Here is a 17,488-nt window from a genome sequence, read left to right as displayed (position 1 = left end):
TGAAAATTCTAGAAGAAAACAGGGGGAAGATTCCCACCACTGGACTTGACAGTGACTGCTTGGCTACAACATCGACCCAACAAAAGAAAAAAAGAGATTAACTGAACTTAAACTTAATTCAGCACATTTAGGCATAAAAGGGCACTACCCACCAAGAAAAACAGAGAAGCACCTGCTAATCGCGTCTCTCTAAGGCACTGACAAGCTGAGTACACAGAGCACTGTAACTCAGGCATAACAAACTTGAAGTGGGAAAAAAAAGCGTCAAGGAAAATAAAAGCTGCAGGAAAATGGATGGGAATGGAAACCATTATGTGAGGTTCAGGCTCAGAAAGCCAGCCAGTCCAGCTCTGTCCCACACTGACCCTCTAATCTCTATCCCTGCTACTTATGTGTGAATATGCTTAAAGGGCAAGAGTCATGGGAGGGGACAAGATGGGGCCTCAAGGGAGAAGGGGGAGGAGAGTAACCACACAGTGAGGACCAGGGCTGTAGCTCAGAGAGTAGGGTGCTTACCTAGCTTGCATGGAACTCACTACTTAATTGTCGGCCAGCATGGCATTAACAGTTTGATCCTTAGATCTCACATAGTGGAAGGAGAGAACCAACTACAAGTGTCCTCTGACCTCCACACACACAAAAAAATTATAAACAAAAAGATCAAAACTCTTTTTTTTTTTTTCCGAGACAGGGTTTCTCTGTGGTTTTAAAGGCTGTCCTGGAACTAGCTCTTGTAGACCAGGCTGGTCTCGAACTCACAGAGATCCGCCTGCCTCTGCCTCCCGAGTGCTGGGATTAAAAGCGTGCGCCACCACCACCCGGCAAGATCAAAACTCTTAAAGAATAATAAAGTAAATGTTAGCTACTCATGAAATGAAACGAGGGTTATCAACAATTCCTTTCCATCTTCTAGAAATCCCAGTGGCTTCCCTCAGGCCCAGATGCCCTATACTCCGCCCTCCCACACATGACTCAGTTCTCACCTTGAGGTGCTGGTGCATGCAGTATCGGCACACCTTGTGTTTCATCTCGTGGGTAACATCATTTGAGAAAGGAATAAACCCACATTTTGGCTGTAAAATAAGGGAAGAAACATTTAGTAGAAATCACATACTTAACACACACACACTAACTAGGAGCTAGAGAAGAACAAGAACAAGATCAGGTAGAAATGTCCCCAGAAACTGTTGTCAACTTTCGCTACAGTCTACACCCCTCTGTTCCAGAGGGCAAAAGGGCAGCTCTCTCACTGGGAGAACTGGTGGAGCTCTGCCTGGCTCACAGGAGTATAACACAGAGCAGCTTTGTACTCTCACTGGCAGGCTGGAAGAGTGGAGATGGGCCGAGGGTTCTCAGCTCCAAGAAGCAGAACCATTGTTCCCACTGTCACTATGTAGGGCCTGCAAGACGCCCATCTGATAGTTGCTAGGCTTCCAGGACATCAGGAATCCCAGCTGCCTTCTAAACTCTGCATGCTGTCAGTACATACAACCTGAGCCTAGTGTTCTGGAGAGTGCAGCTAAGAGACAAAACACCCAGCCCCCAAGGATAACAAGTACTTGGGCCAAGGCATGCCTCAGGGTCATCACCTCTCCAAGAGAAGGAAGAGAAGTAGTAGTTTTGTGGGGTGGGGGAAGCCTTCTAGGGTACTTAGCCAACTACTCAGATTTAGGTCTTCAGTGTAAGAAACAGGAAGCACATGGCCAAGACTGTGAGGTTTTAAGGTACACCCTGTACAGAGGGGATCCAGTGCAGGTGTGTGCTTGTAGGTTCCCTCATTGTTAATACCAGGGAAGTATGAAAAAAAAACAAGTTGAGGAGCTGGAGAGATGGCTCAGAGGTTAAGAGCACTGACTGCTCTTCCAGAGGTCCTGAGTTCAATTCCCAGCAACCACATGGTGGTTCACAACCATCTATAATGAGATCTGGTGTCCTCTTCTAGCCTACAGGCAGGATACCGTATAAATAAATAAATCTTTATAAATAAATAAATAAATAAATAAATGAATGAAACAAGTTGAGCTCCTGAGAAAGGTTGAACACACACTCAAGACAGAGCCAAGGAGACTGAGGGAGGCTCATCACCTGAGAGCCACCTTTCCCTTCACCTGTAGTGTCATGCCACCATGAATGAAAACTCACCTTAATCTCTACACACAGAATCGGCCGGTGCTCCACAAAGTGGTAGGTCTGAAGTCTAGTTAAATTGGGAAGGCACATAGCATAACCACTGAGTGTGTCCAGGTCCTTGTCACAACGAGACTCTGGAAGACAGAACGTGAGATAAGAGACAGACAGCCCTATAATACAAGAGTCCTGTGGGGGGAGGTTCCCAAGACAGGATAGCCTCAGGCAGCAACAGGGAAGTGGGAAAGCTACCATGACACATGATCAGGCCATACACTGCCAGCCCTTTAGGAAGGTCAGCCCTCTCAAGCTCTAACCCTAGACACGGAGACCTCCAGAGCTGCCTAGAGGCAATGCTCAGTGAGTGCTGTCACAGTCACTGTAGGAGAGGATGTCTGGACTCTCCAGGACCCCAACTCCACCTTTTTAATTGGCAGATCTCACCCTTACTCCCCCATGGTATAAATCATAACCCTTCTAGTCAATTTTTAACCCTGAACATGACCTTGGGGAGCTTTAAAGCGTGCAACAGAAATCAGAAGTGAGAAGAGTCTTGGATGGCCCCTAATTCTGCCACTCTCTCTGCCCAGGAACAAGAAGTATATTACAGCCCCTTCATCCTTTCAATTTTTATTGTTTTTCCTAATTCTTGTTGTTCCCATGTCACCTCAACATAGCTCTGCTGGAATCGGGCTCTCTGCACCGGGGACCAGTGTTCCCTTCTGAAGAGCAGACTTAATCCACCAGCCCATTAAAAAGCAGCAGGGGCTCTTGTCACTGTGGAGTGTCACACCTCCACTGTGTATAAAGTGAAATGGGGTGCTGAGCAGCAGCAGATGAGTAGAACCCTGAAGCTGGCCCCTGTCCATCCTGGTGGACATGAACACCAGAGCCCAGTGCGATCCAGCACCCTCCACTTCCTGCTTCTGCCCCAGACATACTCCAGGGCACTATTTCATTTTCTGAATCAAATCAGGAAGGACTTTATTGTGGATGATTCTATAGCATTATTTTTGGTGGTAGCTATGAAGACATTTTCACAACCACTACATGGACTTTACATGTTTGATCAGTGACCATGAAAGAAAAGGCTTTATTCTGGTTCTTGCCAGCAAAGCCCACCAGCACGCACAAGAAATGGGACTTGGGGGTGGCGACTAAGCCTTTGGCCACAAAAACTGCTGCAAAATGTCTGTACCTAACCTGGTACAGGTTAAGGTTTAAAAGCCTTTTAAAATTACAAATGAGCCAACCATGGTGGTATATGCCTTTAATCACAGCACTTGAGAAACAAAGGCAGGAGGATCTCTGTGAGTTCAAGGCCAGTCTGGTCTATATAGTGAGTTCCAGGGCAGTCAGGGCTACAAAAAGAGACCTGTCTCCTCCCCCCAAAAAACTGAACACTGTCTGATACCTTACCTGGTCTTTCACACTGTATTTTTAAGCATAGTTGTTTCACAAACTCTAAAGGCAGCTGAACAACTTCCTGTAAGAAAACACACAAAATATACAGATTGTACAATGTCCTGAAGACTGTTAATGCCTCAGAACTATGCACAGTTAAACACAGTTAAAACAGTGAATTTCGCAGTACGTGTATTTTACACCCCAAATACTATAGTTTAAAAAATTCAATGTGCCAATTTGGTAGTAAGAGACAATCTATAATTTTTCAACACATGTAGAGGTTAAACAGAGGCAAAAACATTTCCATTTCCTAAAGGCAGCTGGCCCTCCTCACAGCCAGCCAGGACCCACGACACCGGTGATCAGCCACACCAAGTACCTCCCGTCACACACAGCCCCTCCCCGTCCCTCAGCGTCTGTAGACACAGAATAAGGACTTCAAGAAACCCTGGCCAGATGGCCAGCAAGCTGTACCTGCTGAGTGACAACACGGGGCTCATGGGGCTAGTGATCTCCCTCAGCTGTTTATTTGTAAATTTGCATCAATTTAAACCATGTTCCTCACTGTCATCCCTGCCTGTGTTCTGAGGGTGGCAGAATTGTGACTTCAAAAAAAGTCCCAAGTAACAAAGGAAAAGTGCCTAGGACAAAACTGCTGGGATCTTGCCTCAGGAAAACCCACTGGCCTTCTTTATCCAGACTCAACCAAAGACTCCCACTCATGTCATGAGTGGAGATCGCGCATTCATTTCCCAGCTGCCCAGACACAAAATAATCACACAGAAACTGTATTATTACAACATTGCTTGGCCTATGAGATCACGATTCTTACCGGCTAGCTCCTATATCTTAAATTAACCCATTTCTATTCTATTGCCACATAGTTATGGCCTACAGGTACGGTTCTGTCCATCTGTCTGTCTCCTGCAGTGGCTACATGGCTTCTCCCTGACTCTGCCTACTCTATATATCTTTTCCAGTCTGGCTATATTCTGTGAAGCCATTGGCCAAAAGCAATAAAACATATTAACAGCATACAGAGGGGAATCCCACATCACACTCAGATAAGCACAGCAGGGCTGGAAGAGCATAGTTCCCAGAAGATGGTGCCTCCAACAACCTTTCTTCCAGAAGACATGAGGAGGTACAAGCGCTATTCAATGGACATATCCTGTGGGTTCTTCTAAGAGGTCACACCTGACCTCCAAATATCCCCAAAACTAGACACTGGAGAGGACAGGCCACAATGTCAGTGGCCAAGGAAACGCAGAACAGAGGCGACTTTCCAAGTCTGGAGCTCAGAAGACAGGACAGGTCAGACAGGCAGACCAGGGGATTTCCCCTGTCTAGTCCCTCCTTACCACAGGCCAGGTGCAAAGACAGTTAACCCAAAACACAAAGCAACGTTAAGGGTTTTCAAAGCTTTTCTTCTAAGGCCCTAACTGAGCAGCAGCATCCATAGTAACTCACACCCATGCTCACATCACAAAGCTCTTCCAGGAGGAGCCTCCAGGAATGGGCCCACATTGTTCCTTAACCCACAGGAACTCAGGGCAAAGCCCCCTTTAGGTTCAAGGATAACATAACAAAATCTCACTGGAGAACTTCACTATGCAAGAGCCTCTGGCCCAGCTGGTGAGAAAAGCTTGAGGATTCTTAGTGCACAAGTGCTAACATTGAGATGTCAGTACTGTCGGGCAGAACTGGATAGAAATTGAAATGTGAATAAACAGCACTTACCCCACAATGAACATAGTTCTCCCCCAAAAAGTCTTTCATGACATTTTTGCCAAAGTCCACTATGTTCTGCAGATGCTGAAGTATCTCTTCTGAGGTCTGGAAGAGACAAGCACAGGATAGCTTCAGGATGGACCTCCAGACAAGGCTCCTAATATCACCCTCTTCCAGGAGTCCAACTCAGGACAGAATAAGCAGCCACCCCATGTATACTCTAAGTACTGTGCACCCCACAAACCTCTGGAGAACTCACCACCCATACCTAACAATGTATGTCTCACAAAGTATGTGGAGATATCCCACAGCTCCTACGACTGGGTCTTGTCAGAACAGCCTGACAGGAAAACCCAGCACACACCCCAGGGCCTGTGCAACAATGTCACAGCTCCTGATAAAATCCATCTGGGGAACAGAAGGGTGACCATGTGACAGACACCCCACCAGAAGACACTGTCCAGGAAGGCCAAGGTAGGGTGAACACACACTACAGCCATTGTACAAAAACAGGCATGACAGAAGAGGCTGAAGCCACCCCAAGACACATCTGACAGAAACAGAACACCTTGGGTCATTCTCTTCAGCAGCTGAGGTAGGAGTCACAGGATGTTTGGGTCCCACATTATTTCCTCTGCCCGGTCAACCCACCTTTGACTCTCATTCCTGCCCCAGTTAAAGGCGACATTCCTGCATGCTCCTAGGAGAACAAGCCTTGAGGGCCTCTATCATCTCTACCACCAATGTCCCATAGCTCCCATGACCTCTGCCCTCACATCCTGACACACTGTCTTCCAGACACTCTAATGAGACACTGAATCATCAATCCTGTCCATCCACCAGACACAACCCCCTCAAAGAGTTCCTCCTTCCCCCACTAAGGAGCTCAAAGGCCAGGTGAGGCCTATGTAGTTCACAGGCAGCTGGTCATGTACAAAGCAAGACAGGCCAAGTGTCTCAGCCTCCCTCAGTGTGTGCTGGAACAACAGGAACAGAGAAGAAGCTGTGGCCACAGGAGCTTCCGATACTCAGTATCTACTTGAGCTTTACCAGGAAGCGGCAGTAGCTCAACTTGGGTAGACAGGGTGACAGGCAAGCCTTCATGGAGGGTCCACTCGCTGTGCTAGGATGATTCAGCCAACACCACCTGACCTGCCCACTGTGATTTTAGCATAATAGATTGCCTACCCAGTGTGACACACTATTTTCTTACACACAATTCCACTGAGGCAACTAAGGAACTCATCAAGATCAAGTTGAAACCTGGTCCTGGGATCCTCTGAGCAGGGCCCACAGGCTACACCAGAGCTATTGCAGACAGATCTACCATAGAGTGACACAGAGGGCCTGTTAGGTCTCACACATCAAGAATGAGGGCCCACTACTTCTCACACTGAATGATTATATCATACTTAAATTTCTACAATTAGCATTAACATTTCTGTACTGGAGAGCTTAGGATATAGGATACACCCTAGAGAAAGGACACTTTCCTGTCCTAGGCAAAGTTCTAGATTTAGTTCTTAACATCAAACACACACGCATGCACATGTGCGCACACACACACACGCACATGCACCACACATGTGCTTGCCCACCTACTTCCACAGACCCACCCCCCAGGAAAACATTCAGGTCTTCTTAAGCAGATGCTATGACAACTGTGGCCAGCCCACCAATCTTACCTTCTTCTTATTTGGAGGAAACTTCAGAAAACGCAGAACTACACAACGCTGTTGGAAAATAAAACAAAGCAGGATCAGTAATGGCCCAACACTCAGGTGTAAAGGTGAGCTGTTGTGGAGAAGGGGCCAAGAGCAGCATGAAGGAACCCAGCTGGGGTCACTTTCAGAAAGCTTGCACCACAAGGCAGCCAGCAAAATCTTTGGCCTTTGACCCAGCCCACTCGCTGCTAGATATTATTTATCTTAAGGAATAAGGAAGCTCAAAAATAATTATCCAGGGGCCAGCGAGATGGTTCAGAGGTAAAGAGCACTGGCTGTTCTTCCAGTAGTACTGGATTTGAGTCCCAGCACTCACTAGGCAGCTCCTAACCAGCACATGGTGCACAGACCTAACAGAAAACACCATTGGGTGGGGGACTCACTGGGGTAATATATGACTAGGTACAAGTGCAAGGACCCTCAGAGGGCACTGAAATCCTAGAACTGGCAATTTGCGAGCTGCCCAAATTTGAGTGCTGGCAGCTGAAGCAGCTCAACTCAGGTCCTCTGGAGAAGCAGCAGTACATGTTCTTAACTTGTAGGCCATGGGCCATTTCTCCAGTCCTCTTGCTTTTTTTTTTTGGAAATAGCCTGGGCAGGCCTTAAATTCATCATCTTCTTGCTCCTACCTCCCAAGCACTGAGATCACAGATGTGTGCCACAATTGAGCCCAAGTCAATTTTACATCTGTCAAATCACAATTTATAGCAAGATCCTGTTTTTAAAAAAAAAAAGCAAAAGTTTTTGTTTTCAAAGCACAAACTGCTAAATGAAGTATGCATATGATCTCTTTGAATGAGAAAATGAAGAACACTCTAAGAACACTCATGACAAGCTCCATAACATTTCCAAGTTGTAACTACTACAGTTTTGGTTTTTGGATTTTTTGTTTTTTGTTTTTGAAACTGTCTCACTTCAGAACCACAGTATGTAACCCAGACTGATCTCATGGTATTTCTCCTGTCTCAGCCTCCCAAAGTTGAGGACTGAGTTCCCAGCCAGACTGAACTGCATAACAAGAGCCTATTTCAAATACACACACACACACACACACACACACACACACACACACACACACCTCGAGCTGGGTGTGATGACATACACATGTGACCCCAGCAGCAGGAAGGCTAATCAGGAAAGACTTCAATGACTTTCAAGCTGACACAAGTTACATACAGCATGAAACCCATCTGAAAATGGCTTTTAAAATGGGGGTTGGAAAGATAGTTCACAAGTTAAGAGTGCATACTGGTCTTGATAAGGACCCAGGTTTAATTCCAGCACCCACATGGCAGCTAACAACCATCTGTAACTACAGCTCCAGGAAATCTAACACCCTATTCGGGCTTCTGAAGGCCTCAGGCATGTACATGGCACAAAGACATACACACAAGCAAAACACCCCCTCATGTACACACACAAAGAATATAAGTCTCTAAAAAAATTTTTTGTAAAAGCGGTATTTGTGGTTACCTAAGAAGCAACAAAGGTCCTGTGGAGATCCCCACCCCTGCACACCACTCCTCCTCCCAGCCCTCCAGTCCATCTTGTTTAAATATTTTTGAATAAATTGTTTTAATTAAGATATAATATTAGTTTATAAATTAAAATATAATTTCTCCCTTTCCTCCCTCCAGCTCCTCTCATAAAATCTTCCCTTCCTTCTCAATATCACTGAGAAGGCCTCAAAAACTCAAAGGTTTTTTTAAAGGGTCTAGGCCTTGCTATATTGCCCAGGTTAGCCTTGTACTCCTAGGCTCAAGTGATCCTCCTGCCTCAGCCATCCAAGTAGCTGGTACTATGTGAGAACTACAGGCAAGCATTGCCAAGCACAACCTTGCCAACCCCTCCTACTGAATTCCCATTGCCAACCAATGCATGCAGTGGATACACTGCTAATCAACTGTAGATCTGGATGCTTATCTTGGCCTGCAGAGCTGAAACCCAAAGCACACAAGCTAGAATTGCTCCCTCCTCATGTTCAAGGCAGGCATCACCAATTAAGCTTGGGAATCACAGGGTTAATGATCACTTTAATAGAAGTAAAATTCCATCTAAATTTAAAAAAAGAAAGTAGATCTGCAGGAAAGATAATTATAATCAGCTTCTACAAACTCTCTTCTAAAAGTTGATTTTCTCCTTACCTGTGTTCAATAGTGCTGTTCTGCTCAAACCCTGTCTGATTATAGTCCCTCCAGTAATTAAGACAATGTATGTCAACGACAGGATGAGTTTGTTTCCCATGGAAAGCCTGATCATGTTTGAACATCAACACAGGACACCCTGATACCCTATAATTGGTAAGGACAGAGCCCCACTGCCCTGCCCTACACGTGTGGGAAACCTCACTCTGTACCACATAGGGAGCCCTGACAAGCCAAGTTGATTTTCTCAGAGCTCTACCGCAACCAGAGGAAAACGGTCTTTCTCTACTTCCCAGGGAACTAATAAGCCTCACAACAGAATTTTGTAGCCAGGCAGGCCCAGGAAGGGTGGTGCTAGGCAAGTCACTCAAGCCTTTCTATCACAGGAACTCCCCACTGTAACCTCAGACAAACCAGTTCAGGGGGCCTATGCACACAAATGCCAACAACAGAAACTCATTGACTCCACACATAGCAGCATCTTATTATAGGGATATTGTATTTATGTTTTAATAAATAAAGCTTGTCTGAAGATCAGAAGGTAAAACTAAGCCACTAGAGCCCAGGCAGTGGTGTCACACACCTTTAATCCCAGGATTTGGGAGAAAAAGGCGGGTGGACCTAAATAAATTCAAGGCCACAAGGTCAATGCAGAAACAGATCAGGTGGTGGCGGCCTATACCTTTAATCTTAGTACTAGGAGTCACATGCCTTTAATTCCAGCACTATAGGGGAATATAAGACTGGAGGAGACAGGCTCAGGGCTCAGTCTGCAGTTGCTCAGTCAGCCTTGGTAAAGGTAAGACTTCTCTAGTGGCTTGACTGTTTTGCTTTTTAGATCTTCAGTTTGAACCTCAATGTCTGTCTCTGGGTTTTTATTATTCATGCTACATCTTATTATTAATATGAACTCAAATTTCCAAGGTTCCTGCCCCTGTGTTCCTGATAAACACAAGAGAGCTGGCCTATTTACAAGTGGAAACTATACATTTCCTCTGCATTATTAACACACACAAAAAAATGAGTACCAACATAAATTAATTCAGAAAGCAAGTCTCTGACCTACCAAGAGAAAACAGTTAATGTATCCGGGTAAGGTAGCTTATACCTTTACACCTACAGTCCCAGTACTTGAAGCTGAGACAGAAGGACGGCAGCCTGGTCCACAGAGCAAGTCCTAGGCCAGTCAGGGCTATTTAATGAGACCATTTGGGAGGGGGGAAAGTTCCTAGGAAGAAATATTGTTGGCTCCTCTCTGACAACATAAATAGCATCACTGTTCCCCCAGCACCAGTGACATCAGCATTCTCACTGCTGCACACAGCACATGCAGAGCACCAGAGTGTATGTACTCCCAGACTGCAAACTCCCCACCACCTCTCCCCTTGAGGTGGGGCACACGCATCCCAAAGTATAAAATGTGGAAAGCCAGGCCTGAAGGGAAGCCCAGGCATTAAGGTTTTGACCCTTAAGGTCAAGGTCATGTACAATGGAACAGAGTTTGGAGGCAGACCTGAATCCTGCACATCACATTTCCAGTTGTCCAGCTCCATATGGCTGCTGAGTTGTCAACTAAGGGGCCTAGGCAGCAAAGCCCATAGTGGCCCACTAGTTCTCCATTACTAAGCCATCCCTCCACAGGTGTCCTTGGCCATCACATCCATGTACAGCAGCTCAACCTCTCTATCAACTACAGGAAGTTTCTCTCCCTTCCCATCAGGTAGCTCAAACCATTACCAGCAAAGAAAAATCTCAATCCAGTGATGGATCTATTTCAAGGAAACTGTCACCAGAAACCCAACCACTCCTCCTCCCCAGGAGACCTGTCATCAGCTTTACAGGTCAATGTCAGTATCAGCGCTCAGACACATTCAGCTCACCAGAGCCAACCAATGGAAAGTGAAGAGTAGAGGCCATCAGGGGAGTGTCCAGTGACAATATAAAACAAGTGAAAAATCAGCCCCAAAACAGCACCCATTTAGCAAAAATAAAGTAGAAGAGGTGGCCAAAGGAGACTAAAATAGACAGCCCCAGAGATTTCCTGCCACCAACAAAGATATGTAACTAGAAAAGGATTGGAAGCAAGAACATCAAAGTATTCAGAAATTATATTCTAAGTGGGGAACTCTGGGGTGGTGACCATTTTCTTCTACTACTCTGTATTTTTCGGGGAGACAAAAGAATCAACCACCGAACAATAGAAACAAAAGGCTACACAGAACCTTCCAACATGAAACTCAAAGGAATGCTAGCTTTTTTTTTCCTTTTCTTTTTTTGAAACAGGGTTTCTCAGCATAGTTCCGCCTGTCCTGGAACTTGCTCTGTAGGCAAGGTTGGCCTTGAACTCAGAGAGATCTGCCTGCCTCTGCCTGGAGTGCTGGGACTGCTGTTGAATGATCCTCTTGTACAATATAAAGATTTGTCACTTGAATTGGTATAATAAAATGCTGATTGGCCAGCACTCAGGCAGGAAGTACAGGCAGGGCAATCAAACATAGGATGATGGGAAGGAGAAGGCCAGAGTCAGGAGTCAGGAGTCAGCAGCCAGATGCAGAAGGAGCAAGAGATGAAGGTGCTGTGCTAATAAAGATATTTCCACATGGCAGAGTGTAAGTAAGGGATATGGGTTAACTTAAAATGTAAGAGTTAGCTAGTAACAATTCTGAGCTATAGGTCGAACATTTATAAGTAATATTAAGCCTCCAAGTTTGGGAAGCAGCTGCCAGGTATTTGGAAACCGGTAGTTGGGAAAGAAGCTTCTGATTAGAGGGACTAAAGGCATGTACCACCACTAACTTTATAGCACATGACAAAGCATTTGGGAAAAAAAGCTTAAAGGAGGAAAAATGGTTCTGGAGAGATGGCTCTCCAGCTAAGAGCACTGGCTGCTCTCCCAAAGGACCTAGGTTAGGTTCCCAGCACCCACAGGGTCCCTCTTCTGGCCTCTGTTGGCATTGCACACACATGTTAAACAGACACACATGCAGGCAAAACAGCATACAAATAAAAATAAAGAAAAAATAATAATAAAATGATAATATTAATGATAAATAATAATAAAACAACATACAAATAAAAAAATAAAATAAAGGTTTGTTTTGGTTCATGGTTTCAGAGGTTTCCATCCTTGGCTGTTTTGAGCCTGTGGCAAGGCAGAATATGATGGAAGCACATGGCAGAGGAAAGCTATTCTCTAATTTCAGTCAGAAGAGAAAGCAAGAATTTGAAAAGGCTGGAGCCCCAGTACCCTCCCTCTTCAAAGCTATAATCCAATGACCTAGCTTCCTTCAACCAGGCCTTGCCTCTAAAGGCTTCAACAGCACTGTCAGTTGGGGACCAAGACTTCAACACAGCCTCTGGGGGTCAGTTAAGATCCAAAACATAATGGGGGTCTAAGTCAAATGTCCCAGGGGCCACCATCCTTTGACAAGGTGGTAAGGAGATAACCCAAGAAAGGGCCCATGAAAGACCTCAGGAAGCTCCAATCACTGTCATGGGAAGGGATACAATAGAGTATTACCCCTTAGGATACAGCCTTGGGTTCCAGAAACAGCATTCTGCCCAGGCCCTCCAACTGTAAGGATGACTTCACTTCCAGGTGGGAGCCACCTACAGTTGTATCTCCTGAAACCAACTTTCTCACGGACTCTCAACCTATAAGAAAACCATCCATGGTCTGCTAGTTAACGGAGACAAGAGGTGCCAACCGACTGAGGTCCGTGACACAACCAAACACACATCCCCAGGACCCGCTAAGCAGGAGGGTGAGGCATTCACAACAGCACCCCTCAGCCACAAAGAAAACAAGGCAGAGCAAGAAAGGATACAGCCATGACATCAGCAGCAGTAGGCACTGGCACTGTGTACAACCTCCTTCCTACCCTATGGTAGCTCTAGCTCAGCCTCCCAGCCATCTATCCACCCAGAATGAAGAGAACCCAGATGTGACCCATGGTGGAGGTCACAAAATGAAAGAATGTACTATACTACACATTGATATCATCCTAAGAGCCCAAGGGGAACTATGGAGACAGGCCAGGCCAGCTCAGTGACTCCTAACAGGTAGTGACCCCCAACAGTGTGTGGAAAGGAGTCAAGGCTCACAGGACCCACAGGTGGTGTCACAGAAATACAAATATCAGAGCCCCTTGAACCACCAACCCAGACTGTGTGATGACGACAGTGGGCCAGCAAAGAACAGCCTTGCTCTCTAAACACACAAAAGCCTCCTGTGCCACTGCTCTCTGAAGACAGAGAAAGGTACTGAGAGCTGAACTCTGACTGAATTTTGACCAGGCAGGAAGGAGTCAGGGAGGGAGAAAGGTCACCTCTGAAAATGTAAATGTAGAAAGACAAACACATCCTTACACTAGCAAGGCAACACAAGGCAAAACATCACCCAAGGAATATGGAAATAAATTCTGACCTAGCAACACCAGATTAAAGAATAAAGAGTGAACACACAATGAGACAGGATGTGACCAGACCAAACCACCAAGAAAGAAGCATTTCAACAGCACCAATCTGAAGGACCACCACTGAGCATCTCAAGTGCAGAACTTGTCTTTCTTTGAGAGATGTCAGTGGCAAGTTCAAACTCTTTCAACTAGTTCTAGGTGAATATTGAAGACAGACCCAAGGTCTGGGTATATGCCACATGGTTAGAAAACAAAATATCAGCTCTGTGCTTCAGCATCTCTGCAAAGGAGGATAATTCTCCAGCACTAAAGAGATGGTCGACCTAAGCTATCATTAATAACCCTGTGATACAAATCTTTGTGAACAATATCTATTTCACTTCCAATTTTTTCCTTATCAAGCACATAAGAACAGAAATTAGGTGCAAAACTACAAACTTTAAAAAACTTGTTTGTCCTTTTCCCATGTTGCTGGGGTTGCCACCCCTTAGGAATCTGTCTCCATAGCGCTCTTGGGCTCTTCAGGGTCTCACCAATGTGTGGTACGTTCTTTCACTGTGACCTACACTATTGTTCACACCTGTGTCCTTTCACTCTGTGACCTATACTATTGTTCACACCTGTGTCCTTTCACTCTGTGACCTATACTATGGTTCACACCTGTGTCCTTTTCAACCCTGGGATAGTTGTGATGCTGGGAACTGAACTCAGGGCCTCAAGCATGCAAAGTACACATTCTAGCACTAAACGATGCCCATAGCTCCTTTTTCCTAATTATAATATATACTTAATGAGTATATAGTTAATGTAAAAAGTTTTAGATTCTTCTTTTTTTTAAACAGAATCTCACTATGTAGTTCTGAATGGCCTGGAACTGGCTAGATAAACCAGGCTTATCCCAAACTCACAGAGATCTCCCTACCTCTGGCTTTCACAGTGCAGAAAATATTTTTTAAAACAAAAAGAGGAGCCAGGCCTGGCAGCCTGTAATCCCAGCTACTCAGGAGGATAAGAAAGATGGCTTGCGCCAAGGAGTTTGAGGTCAGCCAGGGTAACATAGTGAGACCCATTCTCAAGCAATCAAATGATACTACTGTAAACAGATAACTATTTATAATATTCTTGACATATTTTTTCTAGTCACGTGTAATACTGTAATTTCCTTTTTCTAGTTAACAATAATATTTCCCCACATTAAATGGGTCATCAGCCTACTTTACCTAATCCAACCACTATAAAATAACCATCTAAACTGTTCATATTGCGATATATAACTAGAAAATTTAAACCCACAAGGCTGAGAGAGAAACTGAAATGGCCCTAAAGCTTGATGTCCGCACCTAGAGGGCCCAGACACTGCACAGTTATAGAAACAGTCTGAGGCTTTCCAGAGTCTGAGAGGTTTTTAAACGAGACAAACATGCAATGGGCAGTTCTCTGCAAGTTTTGCTAATTGTTCTGTCTGGGCAGACTAATGAGTTTTTCACATTACTGCTGTCAATAAGAAAGGAAAAAGACAGTGTGACATAGCCACAGGAGTGGGCATCGTTTCCCCTGCACCTCGTGGTCAACATGGCCCAGAGGCTAGATGCCCTGGACAACTAAGAGACTGATGACAAACGAAATGTAAAGTAACCTCACAGATTCTAAGCCAAAGCCAAGAGGAAGGTAAAGGCAGCCTTAGGAGAGTTAGGAGACTTCGGGGAGGCCACAGGCTTCACTGACTGGAATGGCTGGTAGCACAAGGGTCATGCCCTCAGGCGGCAGCGAGGAAGACCTGTGCTAAGACACAGCAAGTTCCTGCCCAAGAGCCCCCTCAGGGCCCACACCTGACCAAGGTGCTGACAGCCTGGCTCCTCCCCTTCCAGCCTACCCAAGCGCGCCCTGTAAACTCCTGCGGCCCTCACTGAGCTCCTCCACCAAGACCTGTACACCACAAAAGGCTCCTTCTCGTTCCCTGTGTGCACATGGCAGGACAGCACTCTTTCTTTCAGTGCTGCTGGCCAGTGACAGGGCAGATGTCCCCACCTGCACATCCAGCTCCTGCCGGATCGAGCACAGGAGAGCTGCGCACACTTACTACAGTGGAGGCAGGACTAGCTCGGAAAAAGTGACCGTGACTGGAGAGAGTTGGTAAAAAGTCTCCCTCTCTCTTGGACTGGATGAGCAGGCCTGGGAGGCTGAGTAGAGAAGCAAAGTTCACCTGTTCTCAAAGGCAGGAGGACTACAGACATGCCATGCCCAGTACCGAAAGGAGCGGAGAGCCTCTCCATCTCGCTTAAAACCGGCCGTTCTCCTTGGTCACAAAAGGCCCTGAAAAACCTGCCTTCCAGGCTTTCTCCTCCTTGGTCCACAGTCTAAACAAATCCACCAGGAGGGCAGAGATGGCAGCTAGGACTCAAGGCCCAAGCTCTGGGGGGGGGGGGGGGGGGGGGGATTCAACACTCAGTACAGGTGGGTACAATCTTAACTTCAGGCAAACAAAACGCGTGCTATTCCTAGCGCTTTCCGAATGCGGCCTACGGCTCCTCCACCAGTGGTAGCGCTGGGAATCACCCCAGCTCCCTGCGCTATTAGCCTTCTCACATGACACCTCCTGCCTTCCACTCCCCCAGCCCACACATTCCTGCTAGGTTGTATCAGACAGCGAGATGTCAGAGAATCGGCGGCTGCACACAAATCCGTCCGCTTCTCTTCCTAACTTCGCCGCCTCCTTGGAAATCACTCCATCTTCGGAAACTCCCTTTCAAGTTGAACGAAGAAGAAACCGGTTCAAGTTTAGGATGTGGATGTGAACCTGCGGTAGCGTCCCTTCCTACCAGCAGCTCCGTGGTCTGCCAGGCTGAACTCCACGCTCTTGAGAGTGACAGCACTCGGTACTTTTCGTCAGTGCTGCCCAAGTCCTGATCCGGGCTCAGCCTCTGGCCCACCCTGGCCTGGCAGTAAGATGAGCATCCCAGGGGAGGGGGCACAGCGTGGGGCCACGCGGCACCCACGGGGTGCGGGAAAGAGTCCTGAGGGGACGGGGAACCGAGAAGGGACACTAGGAGGAAAGGGGGCCAACGGACACAGGGGTGCCGGGGGTGAGTAAGGAAGCTGGGGGTATTGGGGGGTACAGGGAGCCACCTGAGCGGAAGCTGGAGGAGGAGTCACGACCCACACTGGAAGGTACTAGGCACAGGGCTGCCGCAGTCGTCGGGGAGGCCCGGAGCAGCGCTGCCCGCCAGTCGCTCACCTGCGCGTGGGCCACCACAAGGCTCTTGTTGCCTTCGCCGTGGTAACCCCATTCATTCTCGTCCATCTTCCCCTCTTCCATGCCCCGGCGCCCTGGAACTTCGCGGGCCGGGACACGGGGACGCGAGCTGGAGGCCGCCCGCTTCGCTGGGCTCCAGCCGCAGCCGTCTGAAGAAAAGCGCCTGTCAGCTGCCGCCTGCGCTCTCAGCCGCCGCTACTAACAAGCAAGGAGCGCCGGAAGCCACGCCCCCAGAGGCCGCCATTCTCCGGCCGGGCAACTTCCGAGTCCCGCCCACCTCGCCGTCTACGTTCCGGGCGGTCGATGAGCTGGAGGCCATGTTATGTGCTGGCAGAGTGACTCACTTCCGAAAACGCAGGCTTGGGAACCGGAAAGGAGGTTTCCGGATCAAGTCCCGGACGTTGAGGCCGGCGACTGCCAGTCGCCCGCCCCGGACCCGATGCACTGAGCCTCGCGTGGTCCTGTGGCCACGGCTGCATCTTCCCCGGGCGACTCGGAGCCTCCGCTGTCACGTCTGTAGAATGGGATGGGATTAACTGCACCCTCACTGACTCTCCCTCAGGTAGAAAGAGCCGTTAGGTGGTGGCCGCAGTTCACACCGGGAAACGTGGCGAGGAGAGGGGACCTCACGGTGACGCATTTGCCCCGGGACACCCAGAAATGCAGATGGACCAATAGACTCCA

The 17,488-nt window shown here is 47.3% G+C and overlaps 1 protein-coding gene across 5 annotated transcripts in view; it reads right to left on the bottom strand.

The window, feature by feature from the left end:
* Ippk (inositol-pentakisphosphate 2-kinase) overlaps nucleotides 1-17,021 on the bottom strand; it is a 68,085-nt gene extending 51,064 nt beyond the window's left edge. For all 5 annotated transcript variants that reach the window (XR_012910365.1, XM_075969725.1, XM_075969724.1 and 2 more), the window contains exons 1-6: nucleotides 16,787-17,021; nucleotides 6,951-6,998; nucleotides 5,275-5,370; nucleotides 3,547-3,613; nucleotides 2,143-2,264; nucleotides 984-1,073 (exon numbers count right to left, since the gene is read on the bottom strand). Coding sequence is in view for 4 of the 5 variants with exons in the window: in XM_075969725.1 (XP_075825840.1) it covers nucleotides 984-1,073; nucleotides 2,143-2,264; nucleotides 3,547-3,613; nucleotides 5,275-5,370; nucleotides 6,951-6,998; nucleotides 16,787-16,867 (504 nt within the window). In the remaining variant the exon portion in view is untranslated. The remainder of the gene's footprint in view (nucleotides 1-983; nucleotides 1,074-2,142; nucleotides 2,265-3,546; nucleotides 3,614-5,274; nucleotides 5,371-6,950; nucleotides 6,999-16,786) is intronic.
* Nucleotides 17,022-17,488: the final 467 nt, after the last annotated feature.

The sequence above is a fragment of the Microtus pennsylvanicus genome, chromosome 4, assembly GCF_037038515.1.
Source record: "Microtus pennsylvanicus isolate mMicPen1 chromosome 4, mMicPen1.hap1, whole genome shotgun sequence".
Taxonomy (NCBI): Eukaryota; Metazoa; Chordata; class Mammalia; order Rodentia; family Cricetidae; genus Microtus; species Microtus pennsylvanicus.
The sequence above is the reverse complement of the archived record's forward strand: the minus strand, read 5'-3'. Positions and strand labels throughout refer to the sequence as shown.